This window comes from Melanostigma gelatinosum (genome assembly GCF_949748355.1).
Source record: "Melanostigma gelatinosum genome assembly, chromosome: 10".
In the NCBI taxonomy this organism is placed as follows: Eukaryota; Metazoa; Chordata; class Actinopteri; order Perciformes; family Zoarcidae; genus Melanostigma; species Melanostigma gelatinosum.
The window spans coordinates 14640989-14657739 of record NC_136643.1 but is presented as its reverse complement, the minus strand read 5'-3'; the positions used below and the strand labels follow the sequence as shown (position 1 = coordinate 14657739).

At 41.5% G+C, this 16751-nt stretch overlaps 1 protein-coding gene across 1 annotated transcript; it reads right to left on the bottom strand.

The window, feature by feature from the left end:
* Positions 1–2036: 2036 nt before the first annotated feature.
* LOC306782996 (rho GTPase-activating protein 6) lies at positions 2037–16500 on the bottom strand (the record flags this gene model as incomplete). Its single annotated transcript, XM_079276519.1, has 13 exons — positions 2037–3094; positions 3179–3253; positions 3595–3857; positions 4015–4106; positions 4630–4809; positions 6016–6164; positions 6306–6456; positions 6562–6617; positions 6821–7016; positions 7217–7467; positions 8191–8262; positions 8856–9015; positions 16354–16500. The coding sequence occupies 13 exons, from the start codon at positions 16498–16500 to the stop codon at positions 2529–2531; spliced, it is 2358 nt and encodes a 785-aa protein (XP_079132645.1). The 3' UTR covers positions 2037–2528.
* Positions 16501–16751: the final 251 nt, after the last annotated feature.

The following is a 16751-nucleotide window of genomic DNA, read 5'->3' as shown; positions in this document are numbered from 1 at the left end:
ATAATGGGCATTGTGTTCACTCATTATTGACGTATACTGTCCCTCACTGCTAAAGGCTTTGGATGCACATTCCCAGATACAATGGAGGAAAGTAGAATCATACATCAGCACAAAAGAGCTTATTGTTTTCACTTTTGGAAATGGAAATGCAACACAATAACTCAAGATTGATGCAACAGTGATTGATGGCAATGGTTGTATTTGACTTGTTTGAGATACATTCCCTGATTCTGTTATGAAGTTGATGAAAATGAAGGTCGTGGACTAAATCCTTCAGCACTTCAGATGCCAGTACACATCAGCACATTAAGGAGCTCAGAGTTGGGATCCAAAATGACAGAAATAGACTGCGGCTTTGTCACATTGGATTTCAAAGTGTTTTGTGCCACAACCAACAGCTTAATGAGCTCTCACTCAGCTCTATTCTTCCTTTGTAGAGATTTGTGTATCCATCTCGACCTTGAAACACCAGGGGCAGCGCTCCCTGGTTTCTGGACGTTCAGCCTCATTTGGGTTGTGACCTTCCTCTGTCCTCCCTGCAGCTGCTGCTGATGCCAGTGAGCAGACTCAGACAGGATGGACCTCCCGTTGGGAACAGTTGCAGCTCGCTGCCAACGGATCAACTAACATCCACCAATGCTGCGAAATATAAGATGTGAAATTAAACGTTTGATCTCGATTGTTTGCTTTTGGGAGGCAGGTCACAAATGATCATCTCCAGGCAAGTTTTTTTTATTTCAATGCTTGGCCTGTTAAGTGTTGAGAACATGCGATGGGATAGTGAAGGCAAAATGCTACATTTGCAGTGCAGATGCAGGAGTCGAGGCAAACGGCAGTGATTCTGTAAAACACAAGCAGACATCCTGTTCTGTCTCTTCGGTCGGAATGGGATTGTGTGGTGGCCAAATGCAGCTTGGCTCACACGGATGGTGGAGACAGATATGGCCTCGAAAGTTGAGCCACAAGTCCTGGTGTTGAGGAAATCCACCATGCTTTGCTTAACAAGGGAAGAGTTTATTATCTGGGAGAGGATGCTTATTGTCAAAACATAGTGAGATGACTTTAAAACACAAATGTATAACGCAATCTCTTAAATGACACAATGTCAGTAATCGCAATCATTTCCAACACTTTAGGGCAAATAAACATACCGTTGTATCCTCAAAACTGCATTCCTAAATTGTTATATGCTATCTGTAATCTGTGGCAGACTGCAATGGCAGCCATTTCCTGCATAATTGCATACTTACTGTGGGTACTTCTTGCAATTCCAGTACTTTAAAAGTTTACTTAGTGGTAAATGTTACTGTTATTGTCTCAGCTCGCGCTTTTTTTTTTGGTCACATAAAGCAAGATTACTGTTGATGAAAGAAAATGCACTCTTCAATAGCAGCAATAGAAGACAAGCGTGAAAGATTAGATCTTTACGAACATATAAAAAGCCATCATCCATACAACATGAAATCACCACCATCCCTGTCATGGTGGGAAAAGGTGTCTAATAAGAATTAAACTGAACTAATAGCTGCTCAGTGTGTAATGAGTCATTAAAAACCCACTGTATACCCACAATGCACAAGGATTACAGTTTGGGGAATAAAAGGAAAGTGAAAACCATTTCCTGGTCTTATACTTCCCTCTTGTGGCCATTTCAGGTAATTGTTTCATTGTTTTCTGACTAGAGAGCAAAATCTGCCCTGCCCACCATAATTAAGTACCGTAACCATTTGATTGAACTTTGATTGAATGGGAAAAAAATGAGCAGAACTGGCAACAACGACGAACCCTGAAGGAAGAGAGGGTCTTACTGAATTTAAAAGTATGTTAAACAAAGTATATCTTGAAGAAAAATAGATATGTCCTGACCTACACCACTTTACAATTGCTAATTCCATTCATGTTGAATTTAGATTGTCTCATAGCATACCACGGAAATGATTCAAATTCATTTCATGCAGCCATTTTCCTACACGTACGACGTGTCGACAGTTTAGAAGAGACACAAATTCTTAAATTCTCATTCTGCAGCATTTCCAGAAGTAGTTTATAATTAGGAGCTGGTAACAAAACTAAATGTATACCATACGGTACACATCTAAAGCAATATGACAACATGAACAGAATTTATATTGTTACATTCATCTTAAAAAACATTCATGGTTTCAAATTCAAATGAATACCATTCAAGTCTATTTCTGACATTCAGGTCTAAATACAAGTTTTTGATGATTGTATTTCAAATAATCTCTTTGTAAATGACGACAACTCATTAAAATATTCTCCAAAAATATAATTTACATCATGTTAACATCACACAACAATATGCATATATAAACAGTTAAACTCAAAATAACAGCACCATCATCACCTTTTTAAATGGTGGTGGATGTAAAGTCCCATCAGTCTGTCAATGAGAATCATTACGTAATACTGCATGTACGGACAAACAGGAACATTTGGGCATCTGATGATGTGACAGGACAATGGCCCCCGTTATTTGAAGTTATCTTCAGTATTGTTCAACATAGTCACACCAACGTCTCAGGCAAGGCGTCTGCATTGTCTTTGGACAGTATATGCCATATATGCCACCTCTCCGTCTGCCAGTTTGGTGTACCAGGGCCCTTTTCTTGTCCAGGCCCAGAGGCATCTGCGGTATCTACAGTCTGGGGGGCAGGGCTTTGTTGGTACTGCTGTGGGATTTGGGTGTCAGGCTGATACGTGAAGAGGGAGGGCGTGGAGTAAGAAATATGGGTCTCCCTCAGCTGTCCAGAGTAGTGAGGGGGAGGCAAACCGTCCATCCTGACCTTAAGCGATGGACATGCTGGCTGTCCTGTCCTTTCTGCTAAGTTGCCAGAGCTGAGGGCTGCTGATTGGCTGCTCAATCCCTGATGTAATGATGATTGAGGTTGTGTCTGTCCTCTCTGGTCATGAGGACCACTGCAGCTGCGAGTCACTGGGGGGTGTGGCCTGACTCCCAGCACGTCCAATGAGGTTTGTGACCGTCTGACGGGCAGCTTGTTGTTACCTTGGTGACTGCTCAGCCCCTCTGAAGATCCATACGACTCACATTCCGACACGTCTCCGAGGGAGCCTGGGAGAAACCGTTCATTAACATCCAGCATTCATTACATATCTCAAGACCATCTGCAGCAACACGTACAAAAGATTGTATTACCAGTGATATGATGGCCAGTAAACTCCTTGCTGAATAGTCCATGCCAGGTGTCCCAGAAATGATCAGTTGAGGTCTCTAAAAGGAACAAAAAATGGTCACAACAGCAGTTTTAACGCTGTGGTGACACTGACGTACGATTTAAGCATTTCATTCTTCTTTTTTGGGTCCAAACTATTTCAAATGTAAAGAATACATGCGGCATCTGCATCATACTCTTTTTTTAAATATTAATGATTGAAGGAAATAAGAAAAACATGAGGTGAGTCCACACTTTTGAGCTCTAACCCGAACCCTAGGAACAATATTCTCATCTAAATGTCAGCAAGAAAGTCAGTAAGTATTTCCAAAATGTAAACCAATTCCTTTAATTTTTTCTTCATAATACTAAAGTATATTTTGCAATAAATTGAGTTCACCTTTATCTGTAGAAAGTGTAGGAGAGGTGCTGCCAGAGCCGTCTTTAGAATGGCCGCTGTCTTTGTACTGCCCAGACAGCCTGGGCGTCCTGTCTGAGAGCGGACTGCTATCCTCTGGGTATTTACACAGCAGTCGATCGGACAGGACAGGAGAGTTGTTGTCATAAGGAGACACCTCTCCACTAGATGCCTTGATGGAGTCATTGGATACGCATCTCTCAGTCAGAGAGAAGGAATCCCCTGCTTCAAGAAGGCCTGGCTTCCTGCAGAAACAGGGAACATGCAATAAAGATTATAGCTCATCATCACCAGGGGGGGGGGGGGTGACGTATTTTTCATCTTGATGATTTGGAGGCTTGGACAGAGGGACGGCCCACAAAAAACACACACAATGAGACAAAAGTGAAAAGTCACGAGTACTGAGAGGCCTTCCTCCGCAGTAAGTAATCCACAACATCAGGATCAGTTTCTTGCACGCTCATCAGCACTTCATTCTGAAGGTCAGCAGGAACCTAAGAGTCAAAATAACCGTTGTAAAACTGTTTTATTTATCACATTCATTTCACTGTGCCTAATAATTAACCACACTTTCATTGAACCCAAAATAGATTACCGTACACACTTCTCAATATCTATCATGGAGAAGTGTGTACAATGCATATGTACTCCATTCAAATGACAGCATTACTGTATCACCAGAGCAGATTTTCTTTTTTTCTTTTTTTTTTAAAGCTGCAGAGACATCATGTTTTTTATGGTACGAGGTGAAAACAATTAACAGCAGTTTAGAAAGGCTGAACTAATGACGCAGAGCAAATGTGTGATGGGCTTTTTTTTTTGCCCTCTGGCTTCCTTAAGAGATCATTTTCAGACTCTCGAATTAAGTGCATCTGCACTTAAGTTTCTGGTGAAAAGCAGAAAACATCATGCAGATGAGGATCTTGCCCTCGCTCCCAAACGTAAGACCTGACTAAGACCTCGAGGGCTGTCTTTAACCGTTAACATGCCTTCTGGCTAGCAGTGAGGATGGCTTACCATAAAAAGCGTTTCATTTGTATTGATCATCTTTTGGAGCACACTGATGATGGCTGTGCTCTCCTCTGCACGGGCAAAACTCTGGACTGCAAACTCTTTGTCTGAGTTTTTTTGCTTGTGCAAGAGGTTGGGTCCAAAGATGGTTGCTAGATTGAGTGACGTCATCTTGTTTCCTGTGATCTAAAGAAAGGCGAGGACAGGATTTATTTGTATAGACAGTCTACAGAACGTGCATCACAGACACTTTCACAGGATATTCTGATATGGTGGACATCGAATTCTTCAGCTCCAGTCAAGAATTAACTCCAGCATCTCTTTAATTCAAATTTCTTCATTTTTGAACCAGAGTCGTCAGGTTAAAGCAAAATGTATCTCATGCAGCAGCTTTGCTGGTAAACCTCTCGCATCACAGCCGAGTTCTTTAATGCGATTCGATTATATATTTGACCCCTAAAAAAGAAATGTTTTCCAAACGGAAATAATGTGTTATGAAAGTCAACAATGGAGCTAAATTACCCTCGATTTTCTTTCAATCTGCCCATGTGCTTACACACAGGAATGAAAACTTGTACACACAGAGTACTGGAATTATGGCTTCAAGTCTTTTGTTGTAGACCCTCCTTGTCATCCTTGAAATGTTGGGAATGTGCACATAACACAGCCCTGCCACCATCAATAAGGCCGGCTCTGCCTTCTTTTGTTCAAAGAGACCAAGCACACCTCTTGTCCACTGTTACAGTATGTATGCTCCAGGGAGCGATGCCAAGAATAAGCTGGTTTTAGATCCGTGGGAAACAATTCATCTCCACTGTGACGATTAGTATTAAAAAAATTGAATTAATATGAAAAGATGACTTGGGCCCACACTGGCTTCATGGAGTAAGAAACATTTTTGTCTGTTGGTGCAAATATAGCTTTTGAAATGACCCGTTTCCCTCTATGTTGCTCATTACTTACACTACTTGCTGTTTAAAACACTGGGGAGGTAAGTTATGAACGAACAGTATGATGTATGTAGAAGCACAGCGTCAGTGTTGTGTGGTTATTGTTAGCTGTGCATCATTTAATCAAAACACCCACAATGGATCATCATGCATCATGCTCTGCGGCGCTTCATTTTCCCCAAATTGGAGGCTGCAGGTGTCTGCTTTACTGAATGCAGATGGCTGCTGGGATTCCTCTCAATTACATAAACTTGTAAACAATCTATTTACGTTTTACAGTGACAGCTGCTCACTTTCTAAACATATATTGTGTACTTGCTTGTGATCAACAACAAGGGCCGTACAATCCCGATGCCATGCCAAAAATATTGACACCTCCTCTTGTGTCCGACCAAAACATACAACCCACTGCCATGAAACAGGGCATGTACAGTTTCTTTACCTCTTGTCCGTCATCGTCCGAGCTGTCTTCAGCATGTGCAGCCACTGTGGACAACAAGCAGAGGAGGCGCTGCAGCGTGTCGCTGTTACAGGGAGGAAGCAGAAATATCAGGAGCTGGATGGTGCTCTCTTGGTCTGAATAATCCAGCACTGCAGACAGAAAAAAAAAAAAAAAGGGCCACCACATTGATGTGTCAATTAAAGAAAATGCCACACAACTGTAAATGATATCAAACTACCACAAGCATGGAGACTTTTGGGAGAATTTTTTTGTTTGTGTGTGTTCCTCACACATTGTGTTGATGAATGCCGTGTAGAGTTCTCTTGTTAGCAGTGGGTCAGGCATGTCTCTGAGGAACTCTTTAAGCAATGCAGCTACATCATGGACACTGCGCTCCTCATCCAAATGCACCTCCCATCCCTGGTCAAAATCCTTGCGAAGCTGGATGAAACATTGTGACATTTATTACAGCGAAATGTTGCCCACGGTTGACACGATTCATCTTAAGTCGAGATGTGTGTTACAGTTAACCAGCTGGAATTGTACCTGTCGGACTCTCTTCTTGGAACTTCCAACACGGAAAATTCCAACCGTCTGCAGGCCTGTAAGCAAAGATGACGATAATCACTCAGGTCCAATAGTGTGTGGATAATATATTTAGCTTGAAAGACATTCAAATTGTATGATTCACAAGGTTATGAACACACTATTTCTGAATCATAACCTTCCACAGAGATATGTTAGGTATTATCTATGTCGTATACTACACACTGTAGTGTTACTCTTCAACTTTGATAATGTGTACCATGTTTTTCCAGGTGCTGGCAGCAGACATCCACCACCCTGGGCACCTGCCTGTAAATAGGGTTAAGGCTGAGTTTTTTGTCACGGCGCTTCTTCCTGTTGCCAGCTGCCTCCTCTGGCAGAGAGAGCTGAAGGGCCTCCAAGAGCCGAGACTGGTTATCATCCAGATCAGTGATGCAATCCACCGATACTCCGCCCTGTCGAGCAGATGGCCGACAACCATTCAGTGACATTTGTAATAGCATGTGGTCATGCAGTCATCTAATAGCTACCCCACTGAATGAATATCCCCAAAAAAGGTCAGAAATTCCCTGAGAATTCGAGTGCGCAAGTGTAATCTGATGGATTCCTGTTGCTCTACAACAGCCTGTCGGCTCAATCGACAAGAGGAGCCTACCCTCCTGCGTGTCCGCGGGGCTGCGTCTGCTGTGCTGAGCAGAGGCGATTCATTAGGGGTCTCAGAAGTGGAGCTCAGGGACGAGTTGCTGCTGGAGAGTTGCTCCTTGTTGCCCCTTTTCAAGCTGTAGTTGAGGAAGGACAGCATCAATTCACTGCGCTCCTCCCGCGGGGGGTCGTGCCGCTGCTTGCGAGTGCGGTCGTTGGATATGACCTGCGACAGTGGTATGCCAAACGCCTGGGGCACAGTCTCTGTGTGAGGAGAAAGGGCAAGACAGGGAGATTTAAAGTTCATCGTGTTGGCTCCAAAGTCAACTGGGAGATGTTGAATTCGATTAAAGATGTGTCAGTCATGCCAGCACATTATATAGGTTAACCTTTGGAGCCTAGACTTCCTGTACAAAGCAACCACTAACTGGTCTTTGCGTTCATTCTTTATATTCAAAGTTGACCTTTTAAATACACGCTGCCATTTATTATGTTTTGTTTGATAGCCATGTAAAAAAAAGGGGACGAATCCAACAGAAATATTTGAGTAACAATTACATAAATGCGTCTCAAATTGAATATGAATATGAAAAAAAAAAGCCTAGAACAGTCGTCTGCAGTGCACACTCAGTATTCAGAGAGCGCATACTTTGTGAAGTGCCTTTGTAAACAAAAAGGGGAGACGAGGAAAGAGGGGGCTGGCCGTGCTGGAGGATAGGCCGTAATGAATGAGCCACCACTTAAGATTGTTTTTGTTATTTCCCTCGACTGCCTGGCTGACCCTGATCCCTTCGCTGCCAGATTCTTGCAGCGGGCGTGGCAGTGCAGCTGTTGAAGATCGCAGCTCCCTCTGAGACTTCTTTACCGGAAAGACTAACAATCATATCACTGAGTGTGTTAGAAATCCTTATCGAAATACAAATTTCAAATGGAGAGCACTAACAGTGCCCTTACAGCATGGAGTGAATCCAGTACATCCCACAATACCTTTGTCTTTACTCTTCTCTTTAGATAATGAATCCAACTTCCGCCGAAGTAACTTCTTGTGCTTGTGGCCATCTGAAAAGAAGCAGAGGTGTCACAGTTAAACAAATAAAGAACCCAGGTTAATAAGCCCCGGCTCCTGATTGCTCCACTTGACATTCTTCGGCTCATTTCGTAAATGGTTACCTTGACAAAACAAAGGAGTGGAGTTTGAATCTCAATTCACAACCCCTATACAAGTGTACAACAGCATTAGCATAGACAATGAGGTCATATATCTCAAAACATTCCTTTTTTTCAACAATGTAATTCGTGTTCGATGTGAACAAAGTATATAATGTAACAAACGACGACACAACCAGAATCAGAGACCACTAAATAAACTAGTTTATGAAAAACAGCAGTCTGCGATTGCATAGGACGGTCATTACAGTATGTTTAAGGAAGACAATCTCACACCATGAAACATAGTAAGCTGCAAGAAATGTGTTGAAATCAATAGGCAACAAGGACATAATTATTGTCATGTAAAATAAACAGAGAAAAACACTTTCTGTCATGTCGCTGTAGTCTGCATGTTGTTTCAGAAGACATTGTTTTGCTTGGGGCAGAATAGCAACTTGATGAATAAGGAAGGGGGCTGTTAGTGCGAGTGTGTGTTTTAATACATTTCGGGATGGTGATGTGGCAGCCCGGGTCGCGATCCCGAAGCAATCGTCTGAAGGCCACGTCTTGGAGACGAACCCTCTCCAACTCTGAGAGGCTTTGCAAAGGGACGGGCTTCAGGCCAACGTTACGTCCTGACACGCTGTTCCAGGTAAAGTCGCCCTGAAGGCACACACACACACACACACAGACATCAGATACATCTATCATTGCTGGCACCGTACATCCTCTACACAGATCCTCACTTTGTATGAACTGACAAATACCTTTGCTTCACTTGCCAGCTGAAAGTCATGACGTCATTGATCCGTTTCCCATGACAAAAACTGACAGCTAACACCGTAAAGACAGTTTGAATGATATTAACTCCTTGGTGTCAGCATGCAGCATTTGTGCTGTACTTTTTTTTAGAATGTAATCTAACACCAACACGTTTGTATTTTCTGATTGTAGAAGCGAGGACTGTAAGTTGTTGACATTAGTAACACTGGCAGAACTTCTGTGTCCCAGAATTGGGCCATCCGTCTCATCAGAGAAAGGAGCGAGAATACTGATTATGTAGATTATCTTATTTTACAAGTAGCAAGAACATGCTTATTAATAATGCAAACTCGATATCATACGCTCCTTAATGTTAAATACCTCATGCTAATTCTATCTCTAATCCACTCAATAAAGTGCATGACGCTGCATTTAATATCCACGGATTTATGGATAATTTATCATCGATCTAAATCAAAAACATTTTGCTGGTAAACATTGCTACGGGTCAGTGATTCTGAAGATTTAGTAGCTACTGTGGTAAAGACAGGACAAATTATCTGATTTTAAATCCTCAACCTGTCAACCTCAACCATGCTGGAGATTACCGTCCTTTGATCCTGTGTACGGTCAAGCCAATCATATGAGCCATGTTCCAAAGAGGCTTAGTAACTCGTTATCAGGATACGGCTTACACTCTATTGGCTCACTCACATTAAAGGAGAATTAGGCTTGTACTATGACAGTAGCATACTATTTTCAAGTACAAAGTAGATCACCAAAAACTGTAAACCAATTGACCAATCAGATCACTGTAAAAACGGAGTAATCCCAAAAGAGTGACAAATTGTAATTTGCAAATAAATAAATAATAAAAAGCAAAAAACATTTTATCGATCGGTTTTGCAGTTTCAGGCTTTCAATTTCCAGTTTGGTTTTAAAACAGTGTTTCTAACAAACGTTGGGATAGTTCATCACACTGTATCGATGATTTCATTCTGGATTCCTGACAAATGCAACATTTTGAATCCTCTCTGGTTTGAGAGCAGAAACAGTCCAAGAAACAGTACAACTTTACATGTGCATCACATATTCATAATGGTTTATTTATAATCAGACAACAAAGCAAAAAAAACTCACTCTATAATAAAGACGTCCCTGCACTAATGTATAGCCTTACTTTTAATATTTGGAAATGATTTTTGTTTCTGCAGCTTCGTATTAAGGCTTTTAATAAAATGAAACAGTGACAGAAATCTACACAAGCAGATTGGGCACTGGATGGTAGGGCACACCACATGAATCTGTCACAACTATATTCCGTTATTCCTCTCTGAAGGCCTATTTTCTTTCTTTTGTTTAATTTAAGCAACAGATGATCAGGATACAAAAGCAAAGGTATAGGCACCTTCTACAGCCAAGAATATAAAGAAGTAACAGCAACAGTGTTTACTGCGTGCCACTCTTTGTGTCGCAATTCTGTAAAATTCCATGACAAGTGCCATATTGCAGTTATCGACCCATTTTGCACAGACATTCCTCTTGTGCGACTATATGGGAGTGGAAGCTTCCCCCCTGTCTGATGATGGGTACGCTGGCTTCCCACAGTTTCTCTCTGTCAGTGAATTCCAAAAAATGAGCAGATTTAATTCGGTTCGCCAAATAATTTAGCAGAAATTCTGCCATCGTCTTTTATATCTGCAGCACACCTCCACACGAGGGAGCCTGCATGTTTGCATTGTTCTGAATATTTTAGCCTACTTTTAACAATGAATCCAATACGAAAGGATTGCATACATTCTGTTAACTCCAACTAAATGCATTTAACGTGTATGTTCTCAATATCACGTGCATAAAACAAAGTGTAGATCAGGTTTAAACTTGTATGTATTCAATAATAACATACGGTGATGTGGAAATAGCAGTAAAAAGGGTCAGGAACATTCATTTGAACACAAATGTGCTCTTCTCATAATTTATAGATCAGGCCTGTGAACTGGGTTCATCACTTTTCTTGGTCGCCAGAGTAAAAGTTTGGGAGACACTGCATGGTGTGGCCTATCACTTTTTGATGCAATACCTCTTTAGCTATTCCATAATCATAGGTTTGAGTTCATCATGTCCATTTGAGCGCACGTCGGTACAATATTTAAACTCATTTATCCATTATTTGTTCTTATTATAATTGCCAGAAGATGGATCAGTGAACATAGCACTACTACATAATAATCATGAATCATAATGTTTTTAGTTTTTTTTACACAACCTTTTATAAGTTTTTTATATTTAGAAAGTCAGACCCAAACAGCTGCTCAAGTTGTTACAGAGCCATTGTCAGAGCTGGATGAAATTATTGTTTCGAAGCCGCTTTATAACTATAAAATGATTTGTATTCATCATTCATCTATACTGTAACAACAAAGCCAGCATTAAAGTAAGCATACCTACGAAAATGTATCAACTCGTCAGTTTTCAACACTCTCCTATGCAAAGTGCAAGTGAATACACACCAAGGCACACTTATTTGGCTGTGCACTATATCCTAACTTTAATTCAAGACCTTGTAACACAATGCTTCGAACACAATGCTTTTGTTCGTGCTAACTGGAATACAATGGGAGGAAAGGCGCAAGGTAGTTCATACAATATAGCAAGATCAAAAACTCAGATTACACTCAATCACACTTGAAGTGGATCCAGTGAGGGCATGAATATTCCTCAGTACTCAGGAAGCCATTCAATGGAGTCACAGTGAGAAGACTTCCCCACAAGTGCCCCTACACTCCGAGATCGACAGTAAATTCTGTATCAGATGTATAAAAACTGCTACGACTCCTCTCTTTTCTTCCACAACTATATGTGTAACAGCATTGGTAAACCCAAAATAACATTTGGGATGTCCTGGAAAGCTTGGCAACGACCAGCGCAAACAACTCATTCAATTACTCACATCCTGCTGTTCTTAAAACCATGAGTAATGTGCTTTAATGAGTAATTCACGGTTCAATAAATCATTTTTTTTCGCTTTGCTTTCAAGGTAATGTCAACAAAAATTCGCAAAGAATTAACAACGGCAAATAATTGACAAACGGTCCTTGTAGGAGTGAACAAACAATAAAACAACTCGACCAATTGGTATGACACATACTGTACATGAGGAGTGGGAATGAAAGGAGATGGAGAGCAGTAACACAGAAAAGCTCAGTCAGTGTAGTAGCCTTCTTACATGAATCACTGAAAAAGAGAAAGATACCAATTCATATCACAACACTTTATGATTATATTATATATACCTTTGAGTCCTTCCCTGTGTCTACTATCTCTGTAACTATTTCCTCCACTTTTCTAAACTATTTGTGGTACTGGGAAACCTTCAGGACGCCAACTAGGTGAATGAATCGTCGACCCGGTTAAGCTGCTGAGACAAACCGACAGCAGCATATCTACTCACGAGAGAGGTGATGTTTCGCTTGGGAATTGGATCCCCCATCGCAGAGAGTCGGGTCGCCACGGTGGCGATGTCACCCCTCCCTCAAACGTGTAGACCACCACCACTGGACGTTAAGTCACCCGACACCATTTGACTCCAGACTAAACGCCCCGACATAAATACCGCCCACGTGCTCACAGTCTGGATCCAGGACGCAGACAACGTGCAGTTCAAAGTGGTGCAAGTCCAGCGACTGAGTTGCATCACGGTGACAGACGCAGTCCCAGTGAATAACAATACCTCTGATTCGTAGTATGGGAGGGGCTGAAGGAACGGGCCGCTGTCAGGGCACGCGCCTAACAATAGAAACCCCTCTGATGAGATACACAGAGGAGTATTCTCACCTGTAAATGAACTGAAGTTAAACATCACATTCAGGTAACGTGATTTCTTTCTCTGCATCATCAAATGAATTCACCAATATTTTCAAGAAGCAATGATGCGACACTTCATGGAATTACATCGAGCAAATATTCGTTTTTTTAGGTTTAAACTTGCAGCTTTGCTTACAAGCATTCAAAATCAGAGTGTACACGTAGAGATACATGTCATCAATGGTGCATGTGGAATTATCATTCAGAATCAACTTAACACCTGGATGGTTAAGAGTTTTTTATGAATTTATGAATTTGAAATATGTGGCCAAAAGCCATGCTGCTTTAACATGTAACAAAACATATTGCTGACGTAACACGCTAAACTGCGTGTAACAGTGCAAAATGAAAATGAAATGGAGACATATTTTATAGTTGCATATCTGTTCTGGCTATTTAGAATGACTTACAAAGTCATTTCTCTGAAGGGTTGTGCTTTATATCAAACGAATGAAGATTACATCACACACTGCCTGTGGTCCTCTTAAAATCACCATTTTCCACAGACAAGATTTCATGTGGAAGGAAAAAGAATGACAGTTAATAAGTTAGGTTTTTACAAGAGGGATTTAACCAGAAGACAATATTTTCCAATATCTCACAAGGTCTTCATATCCAGTCCAATAACAGCCCAAAATGAAATGCAAAATCAGCATAAATGAATCCTAACCAATGCTAGGCACTTATGTGGATCAGGGAAGGACTCCACCAGTCATATTAAACAGTAATTGACTTGCAGTGGGGCCTTCTGTCATAGTAATGAAACAATTCAAGATCAGTTCTACAGTGCAATATACCGGCATGTACACAGGAAATCAATGCCGATCACAGGTATTGCAGGTTGCTAATGAAATGCCTATAATTAACTTGAATGTGCAGATTGTAAGGATGCCTTGAAAGCCAATTTCAACATGTATGTCTGTTTCTGTAGCTGTCTCACAACCAAAATAATCCATAATGATCTAATCTCATGAAACAACATGTCCATTTAATTTGAAACAATGTCAACATATTAATCTTATTTGTTGGCCGATTGCATTGTTGAATGTGATACACAGAGGGGAACTGGGGAAGAATAAAGGCAGACACGTTGTTTATGTAATAACTAAACCCAAGACTGTTCATACTCCTTTCTTCTATCAGCTTAAATGGCACCTTGAATACCCTAACTAAGGGTTTTATACACCAACACTTTCCGACTGGAGTGGAGACACACGCTGGATTCTCATGTAAACTGAATTCAATTATTCAGAGCAGGTATCTTGCTACTGAGGCTGGGTATACCCTTTGGCAAGAAGCTGATCACAAATGCCTGTTATCATTTGATTAAATTGAATTGACGTGAAGCAATGATTTGTCATCTATGTTTACATCTAACCCACTGTTATAATTGTCCTCTTATCAGACACCAGGTGGACGCTGCGGTGCTGCTGCTGTGTAAAGCCAGCAGGTTTGGTTCCATGCCTTGCAAACGGACAGTCTCCTGTGGGAACAAAATATGTGCCTGAGGGTCCGTAGCCAAGGATCAGGTCATGCTGCTCTACTGTGAGAAATAAGAGTTGAAGCTTTCTTCACGTAAACCAGATGTCTCTGTTTTCCATCGCAGCTCTGACTACCGAGACCCTGAGTGAGTACGCATTGTAATAGACCACAGTGATGTTCAAGCCATGGAAAATACAAGGTCCCTTGTACCGTAGATCAAAAATACCAATCTGACACTTTAAACAGGGAACAGGATGTGTTTCATGCCAACAATAAGTTATCGCTTGGTGATCATTTGAATCATGCATCATATAACAGAGCACAGGCTAGACAACAGACCTTGATGAGGATACACTATGACCAAACACAACGTATTTCCATTGATTATAGACTCATCTTTAGCGCGCCGCGGCACCAGGTATGTCTTTGCACGTGCATGTGTTTGACTCTTTGCTAAGCACAATAACTATACACTGGATGGCATTCAAGAAACTAATACAGCAACATTTTCTTTTTTGCAAGAGACCTGGACAGTCTGAGTTACACGACATATAACAGTACATCGCATAAAAGGAGAATCTTGCAGAGCCGGGCTGTTATTGGGCGGAGGTGCAGCAGTGTTATGTGCAAAGGGAGAAACACTGTCAGACTGACTTCATTCATGATGTTGTGACGGTAGCTTAGATACTATTGTCCCTGAATGAACTGCTGGTTGGATATTTGCACACCCATTCAATGTGACTTTCATTACGGCCTTGGAGTGAGGTTTGCATACAGTGCAACGCACGCACTTACTGTCGGTGTAAGCGGACAGCTTGGTCACGCGAGTCCCCAGGAAGGATCTCACACCTCAGACCTCGGCTCAACTGTTCTTGACTGTTCTTCTCACTAACATGTTGAAGCTCTAGACGTGGTATAGCTCTACTGTCTACAAATACCCTGTATGATATGAGTGGTAAAATATTACCACTAGTCTGGGGTTGTTATCTGCAGTGGAGGTGACATTTACCATTTGAAAAATCCTTGGGGGAAAAAAAACAGGCTGTAGTGCAGCTCTCTGAGCATAATGGTGCACTCAAGCACTGCCCAAAGTCATACATCACATTAAATATCCTCTCTGACACAGAGCTGTCTCCAATATGAATCATCTTCATTCAGATTTACTGTGATTACATTGTTAAGGGCTCTGGCTGTAGGATCTGGGTTCTTGTTGATAACTGTAAGAGCTACCAGATACCTGGTATTCATTACAAGCCTATTATAATGTCATGTCTGTATTACATCTCCGTTATACTAAATACACAGTGTTACCATGAGGACCAACTTAAGCACAGCAACACTGATCGGCTCGAATTATCAACATGGGTAGACTTTGGTATACTTATATCATGATTTTTGTTGCCAGAACCCCACCTTAAAGCTTGTATTAGAAAATAAGAAAATAAGCTTTTTTTTTTTAGTTGGGCCTCGCCAAATGTGACAACTTTTTGCTGTCACACCTTTTAACATCAGCAAGTTGGCACAAGCAAAGGATTCAGCTGACATCATTTCACCAAAAGGAATGAGTTGAGTCATTTGTTGGTGTCGTCCACGCATAAAACGGATCTTGTCAGAGACGTCATGGACTTAGTGATGTTGCAACAGTGTGGAAAAAAAACGAGCTCCTTTTGATTTATTTCCCCTTTGAGAAAATAAAATAACAATTGCATGCACCAAATATACAGTCAAAACGTTTCAAAATGTGTTCATTTAAGATCAAAGGGAATAAACGACTATCCTGTAAACTCATTGGCTACATCATCCTCCGGGAATTCCAGCCACTTCCGGAATCTGGATGCACTCTACGTTGAGCTCAAGTTCTGTTCGCTCCTGTGGAACTACCGGGTCACTGACCTGAAACGATGTCTCCTCGTTGTCGGTACCATAATGTCCCATCAACACCGGGTCCAAACTCCTGGTATGTCTTAGTCTCCGTTTGGAAAGAGTTTTGGGGCTCAGCGAGCATGAGAAAACACTGCTTAACAACCCTTGAGCGGACATGTCTCCTTAAACTGGTCAACTTGTGATTAAAGAAATGTGAAAGAGATGCATATCTCCGCTACGAGTCCAAACGGAGCGAGGGAGCAGCGGCACGTCACCAGCGCGTCACCATGCTGGAGATTATGAAATCCTCACCGGGGAGTGGAGTCCCTGGACGGCCCCTCCACCTCCCACGTACTCTGACTCAGTACTTCCTCCTTTCATGGTTTTTAATAACGGCAAAAACCAATGCTAATTTCCCCAAAACACCA